The 25,369-nt window shown below is 44.1% G+C and overlaps 2 protein-coding genes across 2 annotated transcripts in view; one reads left to right on the top strand and one right to left on the bottom strand.

Moving 5' to 3' along the window:
- NKAIN4 (sodium/potassium transporting ATPase interacting 4) overlaps nt 1-25,369 on the bottom strand; it is a gene marked incomplete at its 3' end in the record, with an annotated part of 564,211 nt that overhangs the window by 439,482 nt on the left and 99,360 nt on the right. The gene's annotated exons all lie outside the window — the stretch shown is intronic.
- BIRC7 (baculoviral IAP repeat containing 7) lies at nt 572-20,406 on the top strand. The gene is made up of 8 exons (XM_081868013.1): nt 572-1,003; nt 9,276-10,037; nt 11,391-11,490; nt 15,872-15,950; nt 16,069-16,114; nt 16,987-17,058; nt 18,456-18,664; nt 19,962-20,406. The coding sequence occupies exons 2-7, from the start codon at nt 9,434-9,436 to the stop codon at nt 18,653-18,655; spliced, it is 1,101 nt and encodes a 366-aa protein (XP_081724139.1). The 5' UTR covers nt 572-1,003; nt 9,276-9,433; the 3' UTR covers nt 18,656-18,664; nt 19,962-20,406.

Here is a 25,369-nt window from a genome sequence, read left to right as displayed (position 1 = left end):
CTCCTCGCGCAGGGCTGAGGGAGCCGCTGTTGCCGTTGCCTCCGCTCGCCTCCCTCTGGGCCTGAGGGAGACGGGAGAAGCCTTTCCCCGGCCGCTCTTTCCTTTTCCCCCTTCTTCCCCAGCTGGACCGCGGCTCCCTCAGAGAAAGAGGCAGCGGTGCTGGAGAGATATATATAGATATGTTTCTATATATTTATATATATATATTTGGCTGCCGGAGGAGCCTTCCAACTCCAATGGCGGCGGGGACCGGGCGGCGGTGACGTCAGCGCCACTGCCGCGCGGGGCATGCCGGGAGGAGACGAGGGAAAAAAAAAAAAAAAAAAAAGAACCACCCCCCAGCCTCTCACGCTAACCCGAGAGGGAAGGGGAGGAGGGGGAAAATGAGCAAACGCATCATCTGCCGCGCATGCGCTGCGAGAGTGGCGGCGGCGGCGGCGGCTGCAGTTCCGCGGATCAGGCCCCGCCCATTTTTCCACCCGGGCCCCGTTTTTTTTTAAGTTCCCGCCCAGCCCGCCGTCGTTTGACTGCAGGGGGGGCGTGATTGACAGGAGGCGGGCCTTATTGTAATCGAGGAGCCAATAAGAAGGAGGGAAAACGCTGAGGAGAGGCGGGATGGCCGGTTGTTGTTTTACCTCATGAGGGCGGCGGGGGGGGAATGGCTACTTGTTCCTTTGACACACAGTGGGCAGGGGGTTGCCGACCCCTTAAGTCTTCGTATGCCGCTGCTGCTGCCCCATGGCGTGGCTCGGGCGGTTTGTCCCCGCAGGCAGAAATCCAACAGGTGCTGCTCGGGCGGCGGCCGTTGGCGCGAGAAGCTTCGCCTGTTGAGTTTCTGGCGGGGAGGAAGCGGCAGCCTCCCGGCCCCCCCCCCCCTCGGCCCGCTTCACGTGTAATGAGGGGCTCTTCACACGTTGCGCCGCGAAGGGAAGAAAGGCGGGCGAGACACGGCAGGCGGCGATATTTAAGGAACGGGAGCCATGACGCAGCCACCGACTTCTGGGTACGTTCCCTGGCAGGGAGCGGGGTTTTGGCGCACCCAAAATGGCAGAAGTAAATGCACGTCGACTGGTCCCTCCTCGGAGCTGGAGCTGGTTCTCCAGGGGTCTGGCACGAGGAGAGGATGGCAAGTGGGGCGGGGAGATTCCAGGGCACTCAGAAAAGCATTTAAACATTTCACTGTATAGGGTCCCACTCTCTTGGTGGCCCCCCCAAAAAATTAAAGGGGAAAAAAACCCCCCTGGATGTACATTTCCAAACCACAAGCTAAAAAAATAAAAATAAAATCTACATACAGCTACAGTGTTTTGTGTTGTGTAGGCTGCTATTTGTTATGTGCAAATGGCTTTGGATACCTATTAGGTCCATAAATTACCATATAGCATATATTAAACATAGAAAAACAGCGACAGTTTGTTGTTGACAAAGGACAGCTGGAAATAGAAAGGGCCCCATTACCTTCAGTAGCTTAAGGCTTCATCAAACCTAAATCCGGCCCTGCTCTATACACACACACATTTTTACTTTCAAAATGAGAGCAAGAGCATCACTTGATGCTGCAAGTTCACCCCTCCTGTTGAATGTTTCTATACATAAGTAAGGTACCTATGTAAAAGAATCATAGAATCATAGCGTTGGAAGAGACCACAAGGGCCATCGAGTCCAACCCCCTGCCAAGCAGGAAACACCATCAGAGCACTCCTGACATATGGTTGTCAAGCCTCTGCTTAAAGACCTCCAAAGAAGGAGACTCCACCACACTCCTTGGCAGCAAATTCCACTGTCGAACAGCTCTTACTGTCAGGAAGTTCTTCCTAATGTTTAGGTGGAATCTTCTTTCTTGTAGTTTGGATCCATTGCTCCGTGTCCGCTTCTCTGGAGCAGCAGAAAACAACCTTTCTCCCTCCTCTATGTGACATCCTTTTATATATTTGAACATGGCTATCATATCACCCCTTCACCTCCTCTTCTCCAGGCTAAACATGCCCAGCTCCCTTAGCCGTTCCTCATAAGGCATCGTTTCCAGGCCTTTGACCATTTTGGTTGCCCTCCTCTGGACACGTTCCAGTTTGTCAGTGTCATTGAACTGTGGTGCCCAGAACTGGACACAGTACTCCAGGTGAGGTGTGACCAGAGCAGAATACAGTGGCACTATTACTTCCCTTGATCTAGATACTATACTCCTATTGATGCAGCCCAGAATTGCATTGGCTTTTTTAGCTGCCGCGTCACACTGTTGGCTCATGTCAAGTTTGTGGTCAACCAAGACTCCTAGATCCTTTTCACATGTACTGCTCTCAAGCCAGGTGTCACCTATCTTGTATTTGTGCCTCTCTTTTTTTAATAAATAATATTTATTAACATTTTAAAGACTGCAAAAGAAAGACAAAGAATTAAAACAATACAATACAATACAATACAAAAACAAAAACACCACCCAACACCAACCCCCAAACATTAAACTAACAAAACCAAACAAACACAATTTAAAACACATCTAATAAGTTCAGTATCTTAACTTTCATTTTCTTGTTTCAACGAACTCACACCTCCCTTTTTGTATTCCACTTTAATTAACTGTTTCAGCAATTCCTTTCCATCTTCCTCTGTTTTCTGTCCTGAAATTTATCTTAACATATTTTAACTTTATTTTCCCTTTAATACTCTAATAATCTATTTGTACTTAATTCCTTGTAACATTTCTACTAAAGCTCCTTTCCAACATTTTTCTAACACTCATTAATTTTACAATATTTTTATAAATAGTCTTTAAACTTTTTCCAATCTTCTTCCACCGACTCTTCTCCCTGGTCCCGGATTCTGCCTGTCATATCCGCCAATTCCCTATAGTCCATCAACCTGGTGATCTTCTGTCCGATACTCTTAACTCTTTTCCAAGTCCCTTCTGCGAGTCTTCTTCATATTTATACATGAACTTTACTTTGTCTTCCACTGATCTTATTTTCATTTTCCTTCCTTTGAGGCTAAAGAGTAGATCTCGGGGAAACTCCCAGTTTTAATCTTGGACTCTCGGACTTGGAAGAGGAGGGAAAAAAGAGAAGAACAAAATAAGAGACTGTTGGAAATACCAGAGGAACTTAGAAGAACAACAGTCAAGAGTGGAAATTTTGAAAGACGTCCTGAAATACCTTTCGGATCTTAGATTTAACTATGGAGATTTGGTTGCCCTGTCGAGAAGGAATAAAATCATCTTTAGGTGGGAGTTTCCCCGAGATCTACTCTGTGCCTCTCATTATTTTTTTTGCCCAAGTGCAATACTTTACATTTCTTCCTGTTAAAATTCATCTTGTTTGTTTTGGCCCAGTTCTCTAATCTGTCAAGGTCGTTTTGAAGTGTGATCCTGTCCTCTGGGGTGTTAGCTACCCCTCCCAGTTTGGTGTCATCTGCAAATTTGATTAGGATGCCCTTGAGTCCATCATCCAAGTCGTTGATAAAGATGTTGAATAAGACCGGGCCCAAGACAGAACCCTGTGGCACCCCACTAGTCACTCTTCTCCAGGATGAAGAGGAACCATTGATGAGCACCCTTTGGGTTCGGTCAGTCAGCCAGTTACAAATCCACTGAGTGGTAGCATAGTCAAGACCGCATTTTACCAGCTTCTTTACAAGAATATCATGGGGCACCTTGTCAAATGCCTTGCTGAAATCAAGGTAGGCTACATCTACTGTGTTCCCTTCATCTACCAGGCTTGTAATTCTGTCAAAAAAAGGCTCATTTGTAATTATATAGTTGGGAACAATTCGTGTTCTTGCGCAGCTGTGTTGCTTTACACTTTGTGGGTGTTCCACAATCATACTACAAAATACTGCATTTACTCAAATCTCACGCTCGCCCTTTTTTGGCCAAATTACGTTGCAGAAATGAAGGGGTGTGTTAGATCCAATGGCACTTTGGCATTTGCCAGCAAATACTTTTTTTGGTTTCAAGGTGCTGAAAATGGAAGTCTGCATTAGGTCTGGTGGTGCATTAGACTCATGCCAAACATTGCTAGGAGTTGTTGCGTCCCGCCCCCTAATGTATTTGTAATCAATTAAAAAATATGGTTGTGGTGCTATCAAATTTTTATTCCGTGGCTCAGAGAAAAATGTTTGAGAACCACTGCTTTAAGGTGTTGCTGGATTACAGCTCCGATCATCCCTGACCATTGGGCCCTTCTGTTCAGGGCTGATGTGAGTTGGAGACCAGAGCATCTGGAAGGCTGCAAGCTCTCCTGCTTAAGGAGACCTCTGAAGAAAGCCTAAGAACCAATTCCTGGCACTAACCGGGAAATTAAAGACACAGCACTAAACATCTGGTTCTGCTGTGTCACAACAAATTAATTGCAATTATACACACCTGGGAGTGAATTCCATTTAACTTAATGGGACTTGCTTCTGAATAAAGGTCTCCATGGGAATAGATGGGTGATGCATCAAACCTTCAACAAATTCTTTACTATAGGGATTCTTTACAGATCCAATGTCGGTAGCAAAGGATTATTATTATTATTATCACTTGTTCTTGTTGTTGTTGAAGAATGAATGTATAGAAAAGAACTGGTTCTTCTGAGACACACCGTAGAAGCAAGCTGACTCCTGCCACAAAGGGCTTGATGGAAGTAATGCAGAAACCTCACCAACCTCCAAAAAGCCCACTTTCAAAGGCCTGTCAAATGCAACTAAATGAAGAGTACTTTGTATACATGAGTTGCAATAAGGCAGGATGATGTGTTTGGGCTGAGGCCACAGATGACCCTTCACTTCACCCATCACCAGTCAGTTCACAACAGGCTTTGTTACACTTCCCTGAGTTTCAGGAAGCTTTCCTCCCCTTGGTGATTCCATTGCATCCCACCCTGGGCTTTTTTGTCAATGTGTGACACACACAAAGCTTCTTCGAAGGTTTTGCAGAGCTCCCAATGGTTCAAAGCACAAGCAATGAGCTCAGAGCTGCTGTTTGCACTAGGGGACAGACCAGAGTGCCAAAGTTTGGGGAATCCAGAGGAAACCTTTGCGCAGAAGGTTTCTTCGCAGCCTTAACTAGGCTTGTTTGTTTCAATGTTATAGACTGCTGTTTATCCAAAAGGTCCCAGGGTAGGCTTATAACAGCAAATAAAAACAGCAACATAAAAAAGCCAATAAATGTCATAACTGGAAGGTGGTGCTGAAAACTACCTGCAAGACTTTGCCTGGAACCAACCATTTTTTTCCAACCTGAGGATCGCATTTCATTTTGGGCAATATCCGGGGGGGGGGGGTCTTTCCAAATGTAAAATGGTTCTTTTTAAAAAGATTCAGAAACAATACAAAACACGAGTGAGAAGAAGATGATTTCATTCCTAAGCAGCAAGCAATATATGCATACAATTCATGCACTTCTATCCGCCACTTGGAAGTCCTCAAGGAATGGTGAAATGACTCCCCCCAGTAGCCTTAGATTGCACAGCCCTGCGGCCAATCAGTCCATGCACGAGCTTCTAAATCACCCTGCCCAAACCTTCTGATTGTCAGAGACCAGGCTGAGGAGTACAACTATGAGGAATGGTGGGAGCCTACCTCTCCCCCTGTTCATGGCCAGGATCCTGAAACTCCACAGGAGCAGGGCAGTAGTGTTGATTTGGAACAATGGTTTGCTGAGGGGCACAGTTTGGAAGATGATAGTTGGGCAGAACTGGGAGGTGAACAGTAAGAAGAAGAAGAATGGGAAGAGAGCGAGCTAGCCGATTCTCTCTCACTGGAAGATGGGCAGCCTCTCAGTCCCACGGCTAGGGGATTAGTTAAGGTGGCTTTGCAAAAGGCTCAGTTGCTGCGAGAACAACAGGTGGCTAGGAGATGAGAGGACGGACGTACTAGAGGGAAGTGGGCGGAACCTTCATTGGGAGCATCTGCACTCCGAGAATGGCCGCTTGTGCTTTTGCTGCATTCATTAAACATTTCTGTTACTGGTAAAAGACTGCTTTCTCTTTGTACTGCTTATCTACTACCAAGGGAGGGGGGAAGCCAAGCCCCCGAAGCCTGAAACTGATTTTATAGATGTCTAGGGAGGTTGATGTGGGAGGAGGCCTTCCTTTAATTACCTGGATCCCAACCAATACAGAGTTTAATAGGTACTTGCTATCACCTTAAACCAGTGAATCCATATGTGTTTGTTTGTTTTGAATTAGGGGTATCTTAAAGGCAATCCTGATCATATGAGTATTGCTTGCTTTTGGAGCACATTTGAAAACCTGGCCATTTAACAAGTCTGATAGTGAATGCACATAGTGCGGCTGGTACTCTGTACATGTGAGTACTGTCACAAAAAAGCCTTGTGTGAGAGTAACAGGGTTGGTTTAAAAAAAATAAATCACCACACCCATTTGTTCTTTAATTGTTAAAGGAGCCCCCCTGATGAGGGGCGAGGAGGGCATTCATAGAATTGTAGAGTTGGAAGGGACCCGGAGGATCATTTCATCCAACCCCCTGCAATGCAGGAACATGCAGCTGTCCCATTCAGGGATCGAATTTGCAACCCTGGCATTATCACCCCATTCTCTAACCAACTCATGCACACTTCTTGCTACATCCAAATATCTGCCCTTCGACTGGTCTCTTCTAGAAAGGTTCAGAGTTTGGGCATCTGGATGGTACTGCTACTAAACTTATTCAGAATAAGGCAAACACAAATGAGAGATCGAGCTCTGAAGTGACAAGCAAGGGGGACGAGCATCTTCTTTATTATCACATTTCTGTTCCGCCCTCCCTCCAAGGGGCTCAGAGCATGACACGCATCCTTCTGCCTCACACTCCCCTTTTTGTGTCCAAAGCTACTTCACTGAGCTACTTGCCCGAGTGAAGAGCTAAACCCACGTCTCCATGGGATGGTGGTTTCTACACTCCAGTGTCTGTCTGTGCACCACACTGGCTTATCAGGTTTTTTGCTTCGGTCAGGTTACAAACTGCTTGCAGCTTTAAATGTTTGATTCAAGGCACAAATTGGTTAATTGCTTGGGTGGAGATTGGAAGGTAAAGGAGCCCCCAAAGCCAGTGTTAGACACTTGTTCTCTGCTTTGTGGACTGAGTGATCTTCCAGTTTGTTCTGGTTAAGTAAGTACCCTGCATGCATACGTAACAACAAAATGCATTGTAATAATGCTCTTGCATATTTAGAGGCTTTAAGTACAGTAGTGGATATTAACTTGGTCCTGAGGTTTGGTTTATTTGCTTGAGCTCTACAGAGCTTATTTATTGTGCAGATATGTTTTGCCTATCTGAGTATACGCCATGATATATTTTATCATGTTAATGGGAAAAGGAGGGGTAGAAATGGCTGGCAATCTTCAGGTAGCAACTGAGCTTGAAGATGTGCTGTGCTGGTCTGGCTTCTCTCATTTTACACAGGGTGCTAACTCTCAAATAATCCCCTATCTTAGTGGTTCCCATTTAGAGGTCTGCAGAACACTGCATGGACACCCAGGGGGTCCATGTCCCCATTCTTTGCCTCCCCCAACTTTTTTTTGTTATTTTTGCATGGTAATATCTCAAATTTTTGGTCTGTTTTAGTGCTGCCCCACAGTTTGTTTAAAAATGTTTTGCAGAGGTAACTACTATAGAATTATCAAAACTTTCAAAAGAAGGGGGCCAGTGGCTTGGCTTTTTAAAATAGGGGGTCCTCAGTAATCATCTAATTGGGAACCACTGCCTTATCATGTTCATTGGGAAGCTTGGCTACTTGTTGTAATCCCCTCCCTTAAAAAAAAGGAAGTGAGTTAAAAAGCAAAGAAGGAATCATAACTCACTTATCACATATACAGAAACAAAATGAGTAATGAAAACCGTTTTCAGAAAACGTATGTAACATTAAATCCTACAAGGCAGGAGTTTGCATATTTTCTCTGATGTGGGTTGATTGAATGGTCATACAATTCTCTTTAAAATCTTGTTCCTATCCTCTACAGTCTATAAAACAGGATTGCTATACCTGCAAATAACAATGAAGTCTTAAGATGTAGGGTGCAATGATAAGTGTGTCTCACTAGCACCTGGGAGACCAGGCTTCAAATTCCCACTTGGTCATGAAACTCACTGGGTGACCTGGACCAGTCGCTGCCTCCCAGCCTAACTTGCCTCACAGGATTGTTGTGGAGATTAATTGAGGCAGCAGGGGAACCATGTATTCTGCCTTGAAGAAGAATGTGGGATATAACTACTGTAATAAATAAATAAGGCTACAAAACCTGCAACTATAGATTTGTGTGGTTGCATGATTGTGAAGAGAGTGAGCTCTGAGCTGCTAAGCTGCATAGTCTGATACGGCACTGTAACTACTATGCAATGCACTAAAGACATTCCTGTGTAGGCATGGGAAATTAGGGAGATGCCTCTTTTAAGGACCTGCTGTACTGTACACTTACAGACCTTTGAGCTGGGGGGGGGATAACCTCTAGCCCTCCAGATGTTGCCACAACCCACATCAGCCTCAGACAGCCTGGTTAATGTTCAAGGGTGATGGGAGCTGTGGTCCAGCAATATCTGAAAGGTCACAGATTATCTCCCCCTGCCCTTTAAAGAAAGAAAAAGCACATGAGCTTTCAGAATTGTTGTTTTGTCTTGTGTTCACATTTATTCTGGTTTAATTGGATCATTGTTCTTGTACAAATCATCAGTATTTGATGGCGGAAAGCCCTCTTAACACTTTCATCATTGACTTGAACCTCTGTTTTGGGTGGGTGTGGGAACAAAATAATCTCAGAACTGCAGATTGGGTGATCTCATTCTGCCCCCACAGAGTTGACTTCCTTGACAATTGTGTGCAAGAAATTACAAGACGTTTGCCTTTCTCCCCAAGCATCTCTAGCTTCACTGAGTGATGTTGGCTGGAGCAAGTCCATTGACGCATCCCACCTAATTATCAGCTATACTTAAGGGGAAATGGCTCTGTAGATGACAATTTGGCTGTCAAATGTAACTTGTAACAGGGAGGTTTTTGTAAATAGGAACAGTGAGTTGGAAGCTTTGATATTTAAAATCGATCTTTTGCATTTCTTGTCTCTGCAAATGGAACAAAATGTTAAAATTTGTTTAGTTATTAAATAAGTCACTGATGACTCCTTTTTTGTCCTGCTGTTACAATGCCCAGAATTAATGGATGCATTCAGTGTAAAAAAGGAGTTATTGCACAAATTTGTTGCCTCCACTTTAAGCCACTGCTGAATTTCTCTGTCCCTCTTTTTCACCAAAACACACAAATGTCCCCCTCCCTTGTCTTCCTGTAAAACTTTTTGTTCTCTGTCCAGGTGGAAGGGCAGCAATTGTACTTCAGCAACTACCAAATCAGCAGGCTGTAGAAAAGCCGGAACCCTGTGCCCGCCTGCTGTTTGGGAGCCTGTGTGGCTTTTCTGAGTTCAAGAGCTTTCCAGAATTCGCAGGAGGCTGAGCCAGAGAGAGCTAAGGGATGCAGGCTACTTATTGGAGGCAGACTTCCATTGAAATCAACCAGCTTGTCGATAATATAATGGCTAATATCCTTTCAATGAAGAGGGACATGGAAGACAGCTCATCTGCAAGAGCATCTAGGAACAGACGTTCCTGGCTGTCCCAGTCCAGCATGCGATTTGAGGAGAGACGCCTACAGACTTTCCAGCATTGGTCGGAGAGCTTTCCTACTTCCCCAGCTGACCTGGCCGCTGCTGGCTTCTTTTTCATTGGGCCTGAGGACAGGGTGAAATGTTTTTGCTGCGGTGGGGTGTTGTTTGACTGGGTTGCTGAGGACGACCCCAAGGCAGAGCACAAGAAGTTCTTCCCAAGCTGCTCTTTCATCCAGGGGAAGGATGTAGGAAACCAAGAGATGCTTCAGGCTCAGGGCCTTCAGGATGCTGTGGATGGACAGTTCCTTGGCATGTTGCAAAACTTAAGCATGGAAGAGGCCACTGTAGACTTTCAACCAGAATACCCAGATATGGAGACGGAAGGAGATCGCCTGGTGACTTTTGAAAATTGGCCAGCTTCTGCTCGGGTGACTCCAGAGTCGCTCGCCAGAGCAGGATTTTTCTACACAGGTATGTAAGCTCAAAAGAATTGAAAAAAGGGGTTATGCTGTTTTATATTATTATTAATAATAATAATAATAATAATAATAATAATAATAATATACAGCTTTCTAGAATGAAGCAGTTCCCCCTAAGCTGTTTGCAATGAACAAAAGATATCAAATGTTAAAAAAAGTTATATGAAAAATGAATAAATAAAACCAGCGCTGATAAAGCATTTAACTTTCAGAAGTTTTGGGAAGCTCAAACGAGTGGTGGCAGCCTGAAATTCCTTTGCGAAAGTGCTGCTCTGGTTTGAGATGGGTGCGGTTTTTGATACTGTTGGGGTTCTGCTTCACAAGAGCTTTCCCCAAATGCAAAAGCAGCACCTGCAGGATCGAAACCCCATGCTCCTCATGGAAGGTAGGATACTCTGCCTGGAGTATATGGGGGCTTTGGTGCTGTGGGGCTCTTGGTTGGGTTAGGTGGAGGAACATCTATGCAGAGGTGCTATTCCTCTTTCCCGTCCCTGTCTCCAGTCCCAACCAGGGAGTGCTGCCAGTCTGGATTCTCCTGCTAAATGGTGCTTCCCATTTTAGCAAACCAGCATGGAATCCCCTGCAAAAATGTTGGGCGAGGGGCAAACCTCCCATTTAACAGCACTTGCGACTTCAAAGAACTCTGCAAATGTTGTCATTGTGACATCATGTGATGGACAGTTGGTCAACTCCATCCACTTGCCAAAGTTGGCCAACAAGGCTGATCTTGAGAAGGATCTGGCCCATGGGGCCAGAAAGGTTCCCTTGCCCTGCTGTAAGGTATCAGCATCATCATGGAGTGTCAGTGTGCAGCTAATATGAAGTATGCACATTCTCTGTGGTGGTTGCCAATGTGGTGCCCACAAGTGACAGTTTGCCCAGCAGTACCCCTTATGGTGCCCACAAAAAGCCTCCGTAAATATCTCCTTGGAAAGCCACAATACGAGAGAAACCAGTCTTCTTGCTTCACTTCTGTTTGCATTGGGTTAACCTCTTGCACTTTGGAACGTACACCCTTAAACATGTCCACATTACATTGGATGCCCACAGAGGAGAGGAGCAAAGAGCTGCTTTCTGTGAGCAACTGCAGTGGTGGTTGATGTAGGTGCCTTATTCTGCTCCCCTATTATTTGATTTGATTTTCTTTTTAGGCATGCCAGCAATTTTGCGTTGTGCCACTCCCCCCCCTCCCCCCGCCCCGGAAGACAATCCTTTTGCGGCCAGTGCCCATGTCACTTTCTCAAAATTGTAAATGGGTCCCCTGGCCCAAAAGGTTGGTGGGCCCCTGCAGCTGTTTCAGCTTTTAAGTGATTAACACGAGACCTCTTGCCATGGCTGTTTTCAGGCCAGGGGGATTTTGTGCGGTGTTTCTACTGTGATGGCGCTTTGAGGAACTGGGAGCATGGAGATGACCCATGGATGGAGCATGCTGTTTGGTTTCCAAGGTAACACATCCCTATTTGTCCCTCACACACTCACAAACACACACCCCTCTTTCAGGAACAGAGAACAATTGATATGTGGATTCACAAACCTCCTGCGTATAGCTAGTAACGTCCCACAGGACAATAGCAAGTTGACCCACCTAACTGGCGATGCCAACTTTCCCAGATTCTTTTTTTTTTATAATATTTTTATTAAGTTTATGAAGTACAGAAAAAAGAAATAAAGGCATAGATAGAAAAATACAGTAGAGAAATTACAAATTTCCATAATCCTTTTTTCCAACACATCTATTGGACTTCCCCACATCCTCCAAACCCTGCATTCTCTGTAGTACAAAAAATCAGCAATTTGTTAACTTATTTCCAGACATTATTGTATCTTTCATTTTATCATGTTGCCTAATTTCAAAACTATTGTAACCCAAATCTTATATGTTTTAACTTAAACATAATAAAGTTATTTCATTATTCCACCTTTAACTTCTTGTACCTTAATTTCCATTTCATTAATTTACCAATGCTGAAGCAAGAATTTCTAAAAAGAGCATTTTTTAACATTCATACAACTTGTAATGTTTTTTCAAATAGTCTTTAAATTTTTCCCAGTCCTCCTCGATTGTTTCTTCTCCCAAGTCTCGGATTCTGCCAGTCATTTCAGCCAGTTCCATATAGTCCATCAACTGCGTCTGCCATTCCTCTAGCGTGGGTAAATCTTGTGTCTTCCAATGCTTAGCAATCAGGATCCTTGCTGCTGTGGTAGCATACATAAAAGAAGTTCTATCTTTCTTAAGTACTCTCTGGTCCACAATGCCCAGAAGAAAGGCCTCCGGTTTCTTAGGTAAGGTATATCTAAGTACCTTTTTTAGTTCATTATGAATCATCTCCCAAAAGGCCTTCACTTTCGGGCAAGTCCACCAGAGGTGAAAGAATGTCCCTTCCGCCTCTTTACATTTCCAACATTTGTTATCAGACAGGTGATATATCTTAGCAAGTTTGACTGGGGTCATGTACCACCGGTATATCATTTTCATAATATTTTCCTTCAAGGCACTACATGCCGTAAATTTCGTTCCGGTGTTCCATAACCTTTCCCAGTCTTCAAACATAATGTTGTGCCCCAAGTCCTGTGCCCATTTTATCCTGGCGGATTTGACTGTCTCGTCCTGTGTATTCCATTTAAGCAGCAAATTATACATTCTCAAAAGTAATTTATTTTTTGGCTCTAACAGTTCTGTCTCTAGTTTCGATTTTTCCACCTGGAATCCAACCTTTTTATCCACTTTAAAAACCACCTGGATTTGAGCATAATGCAACCAATCTCGCACCTTGTTTTTCAATTTTTCCAAGCTCAGCAGCCTCCAATTGTCTCCAATTTTTTCAATTATTTCCCAATATTTAGGCCAGTAGGCTTCCATGTTAAGTCTCTTACGTGCCTTGGCCTCCACCGGTGAGAGCCACCTCGGAGTCTTACTCTCCAATAAGTCCTTATATTTTGTCCAGACCATCAAAATTGCTCTTCTGACAATATGGTTTTTAAACAATTTGTGAACTTTAACCTTGTCATACCACAAATATGCATGCCACCCAAAAGCATTGTCAAACCCTTCCAGATCTAGGACATCAGTGTTTTCCAATAAGATCCAATCTTTCAACCAGCAGAAGGCTGCAGATTCATAATATAATCTCAAGTCTGGCAGGGCAAATCCCCCTCTTTCTTTCGCATCAGTTAGTATTTTAAACTTTATTCGGGGCTTTTTGCCCTGCCAAACAAACTTGGAAATATCCTTCTGCCACTTTCCAAAACATTCCACTTTGTCCACGATCTGTAGGGCCTGAAACAGAAATAACATTTTCGGCAATACATTCATCTTTATAGCTGCTATCCGGCCCAACAAGGAAAGTTTCAATCTTGACCATATTTCCAAATCTCTTTTGATTTCTGACCAACATTTCTCATAATTGTCTTTAAACAAATTCAAATTTTTGGAGGTCAAGTACACCCCTAGATATTTTACTTTTTTAACCACATTTAATTCTGTTTCTTTCAGGAACTCATCTGTTTCTGTAGTTGTCAAATTCTTTGCTAGAACCTTAGTTTTTTGCTTGTTCAGCTTAAATCCCGCCACCCAACCAAAATCAGAAATTAATTCTAACACTCTTTTAGTGCTAGAGACTGGCTCCTGTAATGTTAATACCAAGTCATCTGCAAAAGCTTTCAGTCCAACTTTCCCAGATTCAACTTGGAAACTCTTGTTAAACAATAACCTTGCATGTTCAGGAAACCTGTGCCCAGAAGTAGATATTCAGTGTTTACAAGGATAGGATTTTCCAATTGTTTGCCTAAGCGTTCAGATGTTAGCGTTCTTTTCCTGATTTGAAAGCAGAGAGACCTAGCTTAATTGCACATGATTTCTGCTAGAAAGGCACAGACCCCCTGACTATCTAGTGAACACACTGGACTGAATGGATACGCATTGCAGTTTCCCCTGAATACACACCAGCTTGCTATTCTGCATCCTTTTTGCATTCTGTGCAAGAGGTCACTGCTGGCTGGCTTTTTTATGTAGAAGTGTAGCAACAAAGTTCCTAAACCATTTCACATATTTGCAGCTGCAAACACAGGTATTCCCCCCCCTTCCTTATAGTAATATTATTATGGCTGGGGTTCCTCCCCTCCTCCTGTGTGGCAAGTGACTTCTGGAAAATAATGAAAATTCCCAAAGCATTTTGTTATACAGTCTGAGTCAACAGTTCAAAGGGAGGACAGAAAGCCAAAATGTCACAGTCTGAGCACAAGTGAAATCCACTTTGGTGATGTGCTATGACTGATGGTGAAATGACTTGAAATAAAAGTAAATGCTATCTATGATGCTTGGAGTATCACTGTTATTCCTATATGAGTTTGGATTTTAGATTCTTGCTACATGCTTTGTGGTATCAAACCCAGTTTTACATGAGATGGAGAGCAGCAACAAATTCTGACACTCTATTTTTTAAAAAAAGAATATCTTTTTATGATACTTGCGTTTTGCCTCATTGATAACACATCTGTATATTAAACAGATGTGACCCATGAATCAGCCATAGGTGACAAATGGAAATGTAACCCAAGAATTGGCCCATAGGTGACAAAAATGTGAACATTTCCAGAAGCACCTGTGAAAATTGCCCTTGCTAGGCTTGAGCTGCGCTGCAAACCTGGAAGTAAGTCCCATTGAATTGAGAAGCAAGTGTGTGTATCTAAGAGTATCTGATGACCATGCCATTGAATGTCGTTCCCACCTGCCCATTATCCCAGTGCATAGACTGGAAAGGGGATCTATTAACTAGACCAGAAGCACACACACTTAAGTGCATCTGTTTCAGCTTAAGTGACTGGCATTTCAGCACACTGCTGTCAACTCTGCAGGTAGAAACCAGGCTGGCAAAGATGTCATATGGCAAGAAGTAAAACCTTCAAAATGGCAAGAAGGTTTTCAGAGAACGATACATGTGCTTCCTGTTACAGAGGTTTGAAAGTTAAGGTGGTGTTCTTGGACACTGCAAGGAGAGTGAAGCTGGAATCAAAAGTGAAAGTGTGGCTTTATTTAATTAAAATTATTTGCTGGCAGAACTGGGAAAAGTCCTCATCTAAGTACCCATTTCATCCTGCCAGACCCTAGGCGGAACTGTCTCTGCATAGAAGAAAGACCACTTGCTATATTAACTGATTCTCTTTTCTCCACTACATACATACTAAATTCTTTGGACCAATAGTCTCATTAGTATTGTTGCATGCCACCTCAATCTCTGAGCTGTGTGAGAATCCAGGGGGTCTAGGCATTTACCTAGGGTTCTGTTTCATTGGAATGAGGGACAGCGGAGACTGTGGTGTCTTTAGGATATGTTGTTTATTTGCACATACATACAACTTGAGCCTACATTGGCAGGGCTCACAGCATTAACACTCCAAGAAGGCTGTGCTTCTCCCTTAGCGATAGCCTTGGATTCCAGCAGAAGTCAAGCATGTCTCTTCCTCATAGGCTCCAGCCTCCCACCTGCTTCTAGCTTCTAGCTCTCACACACCAAAACTCTGGCTTTTGTCCTTCTAACTAACAGCCAGTTGAGGGAGGAGGGCACTCATTTGTCCTCTGGCACAGAGCCACTTCCTTTGTTACCTTAATGACCCATATTTAGGCCATTACCTCACCAGGAAGCTGGCCTGGCTATTCCAGCAATTGAGTCCTTGCTGGATCCAGGAATGAGAAAGGACTCGGGCATATTCCAAATAATCTCTGTCTTTCCATTAGTTTCATTTTGGGGCTGTGTTTTCAAGGAAGCCAGTTGGCTGTCACAGTATTGTGACTGTTTCATCTTCTCTTCTCCCATCCCACATCTATAGGTGTAAATTCTTGCAGCAGTCCAGAGGGAGTGACTTCATCAACAGTGTTCAAGAAGCACATATCAATCCTATACTCCCGGTGAGTGTGTGTGTGTGTGTGTGTGTGTGTGTGTGTGCTTGTGCATGTGTCTGTTTGTGTGTGCAAGTGTGCACATACATGCAGTTATTCCAAAGTGATGCATATCATTTGTTTCCAGGAGGACAACTTACATTGGCCTGAACAACATCCCACCAGCTCCCAAGGTAAGTACTTCTGTAATGTTGAGCTCTTGCTCAGCAGGAGGTTTGTCTTGCCTCTGTTGATATTGTTCCAAAGGTTGGATGCCACCTCCAATCTCTGCCAAGCTGTGGCAAAAGTCCAGGAGGTGTTCCAAGCGCTCACTCCCGGGTCTGTTTTCCTTTGATAATCACAGACACAGTGGAGGCTTCCTTAGCTTTAAGAAATATGATTTATTCACATATTTACACCTGAATTTGGAGGGAGGGAGTCCAAAGGAAGGGAGCAGAGCAGTAGTGAAGCCCAAAGCTTCTCTCCCACCTTTCCTATAGTCAGGCACCCAATATCGTTCTGCCTTTTTTTCAACTATTGCAAGGCTCATGCCAAAAGCCCCATTCTGGTACAAAATAACTCCTTCACACATGTTAAGATGCTACTGCTTCTCATGTAGACACTCGAACTTCTAAAGTCGGGTAGTGCTGTGGGTTAAACCACAGAGCCTAGGATTTGCTGATCAGAAGATTGGTGGTTCAAATCCCCACAACGGAGTGAGCTCCCGTTGCTCGGTCCCTGCTCCTGCCAACCTATCAGTTCGAAAGCACGTCAAAGTGCAAGTAGATAAATAGGTACCGCTCCGGCGGGAAGGTAAACGGCGTTTCTGTGTGCTGCTCTGGTTTGCCAGAAGCGGCTTAGTCATGCTGGCCACGTGACCCGGAAGCTGTACGCCGGCTCCCTTGGCCAATAAAGCGAGATGAGCGCCGCAACCCCAGAGTCAGTCACGACTAGACCTAATGGTTAGGGGTCCCTTTACCTTAAATATATTTGGAGTAGGGAAACCGAACTTGTGAACGGGGACTCCCAAAACATGTCATATTCTCTCTCTGTGTGTTATGCTCAGAGCCTGCTCAGAGGCAAGCAGATTGTCAGAGAGTGAGGAGAGAGGCAGAAACAGGACGTCCAAATGAACGAGGTAAGTTTGGTGGAAGAGAGGGAACCAGAGCAGCCAGGTGGGATAGGAGCAGGTAGCCTAATTCTTGGCTAAGCAAAATAACTCATTTCACTGTAACACATCTAAAGACTGGCAAAAGCGCTTGGAGACCAAGGTGTCTTCACATTACCGTCTTGGAGCACAATGAAGAGGTTTGTTGTGTTCCCTGGTGGTTTCCACAGTGCTTCCCCAGATGTTCACATCAGTACAGTTTAATTAGTTTCTGATTCATTTCTCTTTGAGTATTGGCAGGGTGGAGATGTCTTCTTCACCTCCTGCAAATGTGTCCCCACCTTGGCTGGAGACGAATTAGGAGTGGCTTAAGGACTTCAATCAGCGTGAAGCTAGTTTGGGAAACAATGCATCAAATAGCAATGTTTCACAACAAAGCACAGGATGCATATGCATTTGGGAGCAATGTTGTGAGAACAAAAATTAAGAACCCAGTGCTGGAAATGCAGCGAGTGCACAGTAAACAGAAGTTGTGAATGCAGCTCTATAAACATGTGTCCCATAACACACTTGTTGGGGGATGTTTTTGGATGCTAAAGGGCTTGGACACAACTGTTAGGAATTACCAGCATGAAACTAAAATCTACTCTGAGTAGACCCACTAAAACCAGACGGCCCTGCCCATTAATTTCATTGATTATGACTAACAATGGATACAACTCCGAATATCTGAGTTTATTCTGATGGCTGGCTTGTGGCTTTAATGTGGTTTTTGTGGATAGAAAGCTGTGGCAGGGATAGTCTGTGTGGTTTAAGAGTTTCTCATACTCTTGACCCAACTACTTCAAGAGTATGAAAAATTTCAGCTGATAGAATTAAGAGGTTATAGTACTAATGGCTACAAAGTAGATGCAACTTGACGTGACATATTTCTTAGGGGGATTGTTGCCAAGCAAGTCTAGTCTGTCGGTGTTAGCTTGGTATCAACATAGTTCCTAATTTTTTATATAAAAAAAACACACGTAATTTGTTCCACTATATGCAACACAGCAAAATAAAAACTGTTCAGAAAACAGTGCACTGAGCACCATTCAAAAGAGCCATGTTGTGAAATGTATATTGCTTAAGTCCATTTGCTTTGTCCATTTGTCAAGGGTTAGTTGGCTCTTAAAATATTCCAGTGTTTGGGTTCATATGACCAATTTTCACCGTGGAAGAATGTTGACTGAAGGTGCTAATTTCCCTTGACAAATAAGTCAGTATAAACTTTCGGAAGAACAGGGATTTTCCCCGGACTTCCTGGGCTCCAGCCCAATCCCTTTTTTCCACAACATGGAAACTCTGGACTGCAAGATTGTCGTGTGGCACAAAGCAATCAAAACGGCTTTTTGGGGCTGTTCCTGAACCTTTCTCTTTCCACTTGCTAGAGTCTCCTGTGGACACGGAGGAGGAGCTGCGCCGGCTGCGGGAGGAGCGCATGTGCAAAGTGTGCATGGACAAAGACGTGTCCATCGTGTTGGTGCCTTGTGGCCACTTAGTGGTTTGCACAGAATGCGCTCCTAATCTAAGACGCTGCCCCATCTGCAGAGGGGTCATCCATGACAGTATGAAGGCATTCCTCTCTTGAACTGGGAAGGTGGGTAAAGAGGGGACTACAAAAAATATTGCTGAACTGAGGATCTTGTCCAAGCCCCATTGCACAAGCGATAATCCTTATGCTTACTTAATGGTGCATGCGATAGAAGCCAAAGTAACTTTTACAGCCTTGGTCTGCCATACCCAACCATAGTGGCAGGTTCAGGTACGTTCTCAACCACCCTGCCCAGAATACCTCGCCCTTCCTCAAAGCAAGGCAGTGTGTGTGTGTGTGTGTGTGTGTGTGTGTGTGTGTGTGTGTGACAAACTCTCACTGAGTGGTCAGAAGAGGTGCCAAGTTGCCCCAAGACTGAGGGGGCTCAGCATGTATCACACGTGTATGATGTCATCTGTGTGACATCACATTGTCTGGACGAAGCTGAGTGTTCTGGAGGAGCCGGCTATTGATACTGCGACGCACAATAAGTGATGCATGTGATGTCATGCGTGCGATGTAGCCAGCTCCCCTCAATATTGAGGGGGCCTAGCCCACTTCCAACAAATATTCAAGGGGCTGCAGAGCTCTTGGCCCTCTAGAACTGGTATGCCTGGTGGTTAGCCAAGGGTGCTGGCAGCAGGTTCAGTAGCCAATAATGAGGTATGCAGGGCCTCCAGTAAGGGGAGAATTGCCAATTGTGTCATTTCTCCTCATGATGGAGCTGGCCATGCAGATTTGCAGAGCCATTTCGCGTAAACCTGCCAGCAGAGAGATGTTGTGAAGACCCGTCTGCCATTTGTCAGCTGGAGAGGCTTCATGTTGGCAGTACTCCTGTATTGAAGCACTCCTTATGTATCCATTGGAATAGTGTGTGGATTCATTGCTGTCTGTTCAGAATGCCAGAATAGCAACCGAACATAAGAGCTTTCTGGATGAGGCCAGTGGCCCATCTAGTCCAGCATCCTGATCTCACAGCGGCCAGCAGGACCCTGAGTATTGGAGTCCTCTCCCCGCTTGTGATTCCCCAGTAACTGATATTGGGAAGAATACTGCAACTGTGCACAGAAAGGTGGGAGACAAACCTGCCACTCATTCATGCATGAGAGGAATTGGCAAGTAGCAATTCCTATGGGAAAGGTTGCCGGAAGAAAGCGTTCCTGAATTGAAAGGAAATGATTTGCATGAGGAAGGCACAACATCTGCTTTGCATGAAGGTCCCAGGTTCAAACATTGGTATTTCCAGGAAAGGACTCTTGCCTGAAATCCTGGAGAGCTGCTACCCATCAATATAGATAGTACTGAGCTAGATGGACCAATGGTCTGACTCTGTATGATGACATAGCTCCCTCTGTTCTTTCAGAATCTTCAGAGGCCAGATACTTGCTGCTTGATGGACCCGTTTTGGCCCACAATGACCCAGCCTGAGGGGGCATCAACTGAAGGAGCTTTGAAATGGGTGCTGGCACCCCGAGGGACCTCCTTCCCAGCTGAAATGATCTTGCAGGACTTCTCCATGTGTGCTGTTTGGGGCTGTTGGGATTTCCCTTACAGCAGTATAAAAAAAGATCAAGGACAAAATAATCCCAAAGGACTTTCTGCTCTGTGAAACTATTGACTTTTCTCTTTTTTTTAAGGGATTACTGTACTTCAGATTTGAAAGATGGTTCCTTCCTTGCTGATGTAATGTCTTGGAGCAGAAAACTTTGTCTAGGTTCTTTAGTAACTTGGTGGTTTATTTCTATTTTTTTACCACTAATTTTTTCCTTGGAACATACATTGTTTGAATAAAGGTACCTTTAACCCTCGGGGACTGCTTTGTAACAAATTCTTGCAAGGCACTTTCACCGAACAATAAATTTAATATTTCAGATGCTATGGCTTTTCCTATACAGAAGCTGTAACACTTATTATTATATAACATTTATTTAACTATACTGTCATTATGCCCCCACCCAATTAATGCACCCCTCCACTTACAAACAAATTAACCTAACTTTGCCTATTTAAAATTAGTTCCTAATATTGTTACAACCTACTTTTTAGCTGAATAAAATGCAGGCTCTTGCCACGCAGCTAGCAACTGGTATAATGCTGATTGGCTGGAATCACCAAAATTGGGCTTAGCATTTGACCTCATGCTATCCCTACTAGGAATGGGCAAGTCTGTCAATTTCACTTTCTCATTTTTCCATCCTTAAGTTCAGTTCTTCATATTTTCCACATCCGTTCCTGATACACTTTTCAAAGTTTCATGGAAAATTAATCAGCATTTTCATACAAATTTCTCCAAATATGCACATGCTTGCATAGCAATTTTCCCTAAAGGAATGCATTTCTATATGTTTTCACAAAGATGCATCTTTTGTGCACACTTAACCATAGTATGCACTTTTTATCATCTTTGGTGATCACACATAGCTGAGTAAGATTGTCTTCCATAAACACAGTTTTAACAATGAGTCTGTAAGTGGTTGTGGAGGCCAATTCTGGATCCACACGTCCTTCCACAGTGGGGACATAGGTTTCTGGGCGGGAGTTGATCACAGTGTGGATTTGCCAAGCGTGCCTTCCTCTTACCATGTTTCTCCCTTGTGCCTGAGTTTGAGTGTCTTCAAAGCCCATGACACCTTTGGTAAAGGTTGTTCTCCAATTGGAGTGCTCGCAGGCTGGTGTTTCCCAATTGTTGGTGTTTATACTACATTTTTTTAGATTTGCCTTAAGACGGTCTTTAAACCTCTTTTGTTGACCACCAGCATTACACTTTCTATTTTTAAGTTCGGAATAGAGTAGAAGCTTTGGAAGATGACAATCAGGCATCTGCATAACATGACCAGTCCTACGAAGTTGATGTTGAAGAATCATTGCTTCAACACTGGTGATCTTTGCTTCTTCCAATACACTGGTATTAGTTCGCCTGTCTTCCCAAGTGATGTGTCAAATTTTTTGGAGACACCGTTGATGGAATCTTTCGAGGAGTTGGAGATAGCGTTGATAAGTGGTCCATGTTTCACAAGCATGCAGTAAGGTTGGTAGTACAACAGCTTTGTAAACAAGCATTTGGGTTTCCCTGCGAATGTTCCCTCAAACACTCTGCGCTTCAATTGAGAGAAAGCTTTCTGCGGCTTTGTTTTATACATATTACTTGGCACTGCATAGCAAAATTAGGAGACGTGTGAATTTCAAAGGATGGTTGTGTATATTGTTGAGGAAAGTGAATTGGGTTAGGGTTGCTTTGAAAGACACACTCAGTATGGTGTGTCAGATTAAGACCTGGGAGACCAGGAATCAAGAACTTCCACTTGGCCATGAATCTCACACTTGGATTACTTTGGGCCAGTCGCTGCTAACCTACCTCACAGGGTGGTTGTTGGGATTAAATGGGGGGGGGGGGCTTAGAGGAAAAGGTGGGATAGAAATGGAATAAATAGTCTCTGATTCCCACTGCATTCTTTTAACCTCTCCTGTATTGGTGAAGGGTTGCCAATCACTTCTTTAGGATAAGCTAAAGCATGGAATTAAATAATGCAGGATCAGGCTTCAGTGAGAAGGAGCCTGTGTGGGCTGTACATAGCATGTGTTTACATGCACAGTGCCACTCCACTCCCTACAACCCATGCTTCCACAGTGGGGCACAGGACTGCAAACATGGCACTTTGCTATAACAGGCAGGGGGGAAGCCATGAGTGCATTTAATCTGCTTTTTTCCAGGAGAGGGCAGCATCAGCCTAGTAATAAGCCTCCTCTGTAGATTATGAACTTGGTCCAGAAGAGAGAGACAGAGAAAAGGCTGTATATATAATCACTGCCCTAGATCAATACCACTATTGTTTTACGATCTAGCTCAGGGTAGAGCAGCCGAGGTGCATGCAGAAGTCCCAGGTTTGACCCTTAACATTTTCAGGTAGAACTGGCAGTGTCACCCTGTCTGAAAGTTTGGGAGAGCTGCTCCTGGTCACTGCTGATCATACTGAGATAGATGGGCCAGTATTCTGACTTGGTGTAAGGCAGATTACTATGTGCCACTTGGGCAAAATTGCATTCCATTCTGGTAAGATGCCCCCAAAGCTAAATTAAGAAGGCAAGGGTATAGAGGCTGCCTGTAGGTGGAGGAAATAGGAGCTAGGGGTCTTAAGCTTAACATGAGTCAACAGTGTGATGCAACAGCTGTTCTAGGCTGTATCAACAGAAGTCTAGTGTCCAGATCAAGGGAAGTAATAGCAACACTCAATTCTGCCTTGGTCAGACCACACCTGGAATACTGTGTCCAGTTCTGGGCACCACAATTTAAGAAGGATGTTGACAAGTTGGAACATGTGCAGAGGAGGGCAACCAAGATGAGCAGAGGTCTAGAAACTAAGCCTTGCGAAGAAGGGCTGGGGGAATTGGTTAGGGAATGTGACTAACATACACATTTTTGCAAGCAATTTCTCCTAATCTAATTTGTTTTTGTATCTTGTTTTCATGAATATAATCATTTTTATGCACATCTAATATATGCATGTTTGTAATCATTGTTTGGTTTGAGAACTGCATCTCAAATTCAGACAACTGCAAATTTTGAAGAATGATTGTGTTTCAACTGCAAATTTTGCAGACAACTGCAAATTTTGAAGAATGATTGTGTTTCAATTCTCATGTTTTGGGAAGTGCATTTTTTTTTATCGATTTGCATTTAAATGTGATCAGAATCAAATTTCATCTCCATCCCTATGCGCTTACAGTGAACACTTCTCTACCACAATGATAGAGCAATTTTGTGACTTTATTTGTGTGTGAGCGCACTCATGATGCTGTCTGCTGAAAAACATTCATTCGGCACAATTTCTTTTAGGTACCAAAGTAACAAGACTAGCGCCTTTACCTGAGCAGCCTCATTCATGGCTTGTTACTGCCTGGTTCAGAATACGAATTCGTCTAGCTTCAAATGCTTGGGTGCATTACAGATCAAGTGCCATTTCCCCAGGGAGATATTTCCTGGCTCAACATTCAGGATGGGTTGATCTGCTAATGTTGGTTTCTCTCAGTTTCACCTTTTGCCAATGTTTATGTTCAGTCTTCCACAGTTCTGCTTCATTTTGCGATTTATTTTCAAGAAAAGCCCTCATGTCCCAGCACTTTAATTCATATTTATCCTGCTACACACAATTTTATGCCGCATTTAATTGAGTCTAATGCGCCATCGAATCTAATGCGTACCTCCAATTTCAGAACCTTGAAACCAAAAAAATATTTGCTGGCGAATGTAAATGTGCCACCAAATCTAATGCACACCTTAATTTTTGCAACATAATTTGACCAAAAAAGCTGAGCATTAGATTTGAGTAAATATGGTATGCAGTTTCCCTTAATACATTTTTTTCCAAAGCAATTTCCCGCAACTTAGTCTGTTATGTTCATATGCATGCTTCCCCCTAATGCACACATCATTCTGTATATCGTTGGGTTGGACAACCGTACAGTAAAATTAGAAGTGCAAAATTGGAAGCATGTCTGTGTTTGCATATTGCTTGAGGAACTGCAAATTAGGGAGTTTCATATTTAGAGCACAAAATGAGACATTGCTCATCAAGCATCAGCCAGCATTCAGCTTCATGAAGCTGTTCTGTAGATGACTGCACAATCGTAGTTCATGTTGGCTCCTGACTGTGGCTCGCTAGTTGAGAAGCAACATGCCCAGACCACCTGATCAGAAACAGCTTGCTGATTGGCGAGTCTGTCCTCCATTTGGGCCAATTCTCTTATTTCCTCAACCGGGTTTAGAACCCTGCCAGGAGTGGCTGTGGCAACAGCTCCCTGATTACCAGCTCAATGGTCAGCTTTGGAGAGAGGCAGATAGACTAGAAGACCTCCCCTCATGAGGAGGAGAGACACTCAATAAGCCAGAAGGATCAAGGCATGGTGCATGGCACATTTAGTGAGGGTCCCAAGTAGGAAAAGATCAAGGATGGAGGAGTAGCAGAAAATGAAAGGAGTAAAGACCTAGACTGTGGGCAACCTTTGCTCTATAGCAGCTTTAAAAGGTAAAGGGACCCCTGACCATTAGGTCCAGTCGTGGCCGACTCTGCGGTTGCGGTGCTCATCTCGCTTTATTGGCCGAGGGAGCCAGAGTACAGCTTCCAGGTCATGTGGCCAGCATGACTAAGCCGCTTCTGGAGAACCAGAGTAGCGCACAGAAACACTGTTTACCTTCCCGCTGGAGCGGTACCTATTTATCTACTTGCACTTTGATGTGCTTTCGAAGTGCTAGGTTGGCAGGAGCAGGGACTGAGCAACAGGAGCTCACCCCGTCGTGGGGATTCGAACTGCCGACCTTCTGATCAGCAAGTCCTAGGCTCTGTGGTTTAACCCACAGCGCCACCCGTGTCCCTTCTATAGCAGCTTAGGGTACAGGAAAAGGATGCAACTCTGGGCCTAGCCACCTCAGTGGTGAGTCAATGAGGGAAAAGGTTGACTGAAGGTAGGAACACAGGAAGTTGCCTTATATAGAGTTGGACCAATGGTCCACAGAGCTCAGTATTGTCTACGCCAGTGGTGGCCAAACCTGGCCCTCCAGCTGTTTTGGGACTACAGTTCCCATCATCCCTGACCACTGGTCCTGTTAGCTAGGGATGATGGGAGTTATAGTCCAAAACAGCTGGAGGGCCAAGTTTGGCCACCACTGGTCTACACGGATTGTGATAGAGGGATTAAGGGGAAAACAAGGCTGATTAAATGGACAGATTTCAGAAGGGCTCTGAGGATGAGAAAAGTTTTAAACTCATCCAAGGG

This window comes from Podarcis erhardii (assembly GCF_964252035.2).
Source record: "Podarcis erhardii genome assembly, chromosome: 6".
Classification (NCBI taxonomy): domain Eukaryota; kingdom Metazoa; phylum Chordata; class Lepidosauria; order Squamata; family Lacertidae; genus Podarcis; species Podarcis erhardii.
Note: the sequence above shows the minus strand (reverse complement) of the source record. Positions and strands in the feature narration are given on the sequence as shown.

Excerpts from the sequence above, each read along its gene's own strand:
- BIRC7 (XM_081868013.1), top strand. The coding sequence starts at position 9,434 with ATGCAGGCTACTTATTGGAGGCAGACTTCCATTGAAATCAACCAGCTT. Across the intron at positions 11,491-15,871 it reads CATGCTGTTTGGTTTCCAAG|GTGTAAATTCTTGCAGCAGT; the intron begins GTAACACATCCC and ends CCACATCTATAG. Across the intron at positions 16,115-16,986 it reads ACATCCCACCAGCTCCCAAG|AGCCTGCTCAGAGGCAAGCA; the intron begins GTAAGTACTTCT and ends TGTTATGCTCAG.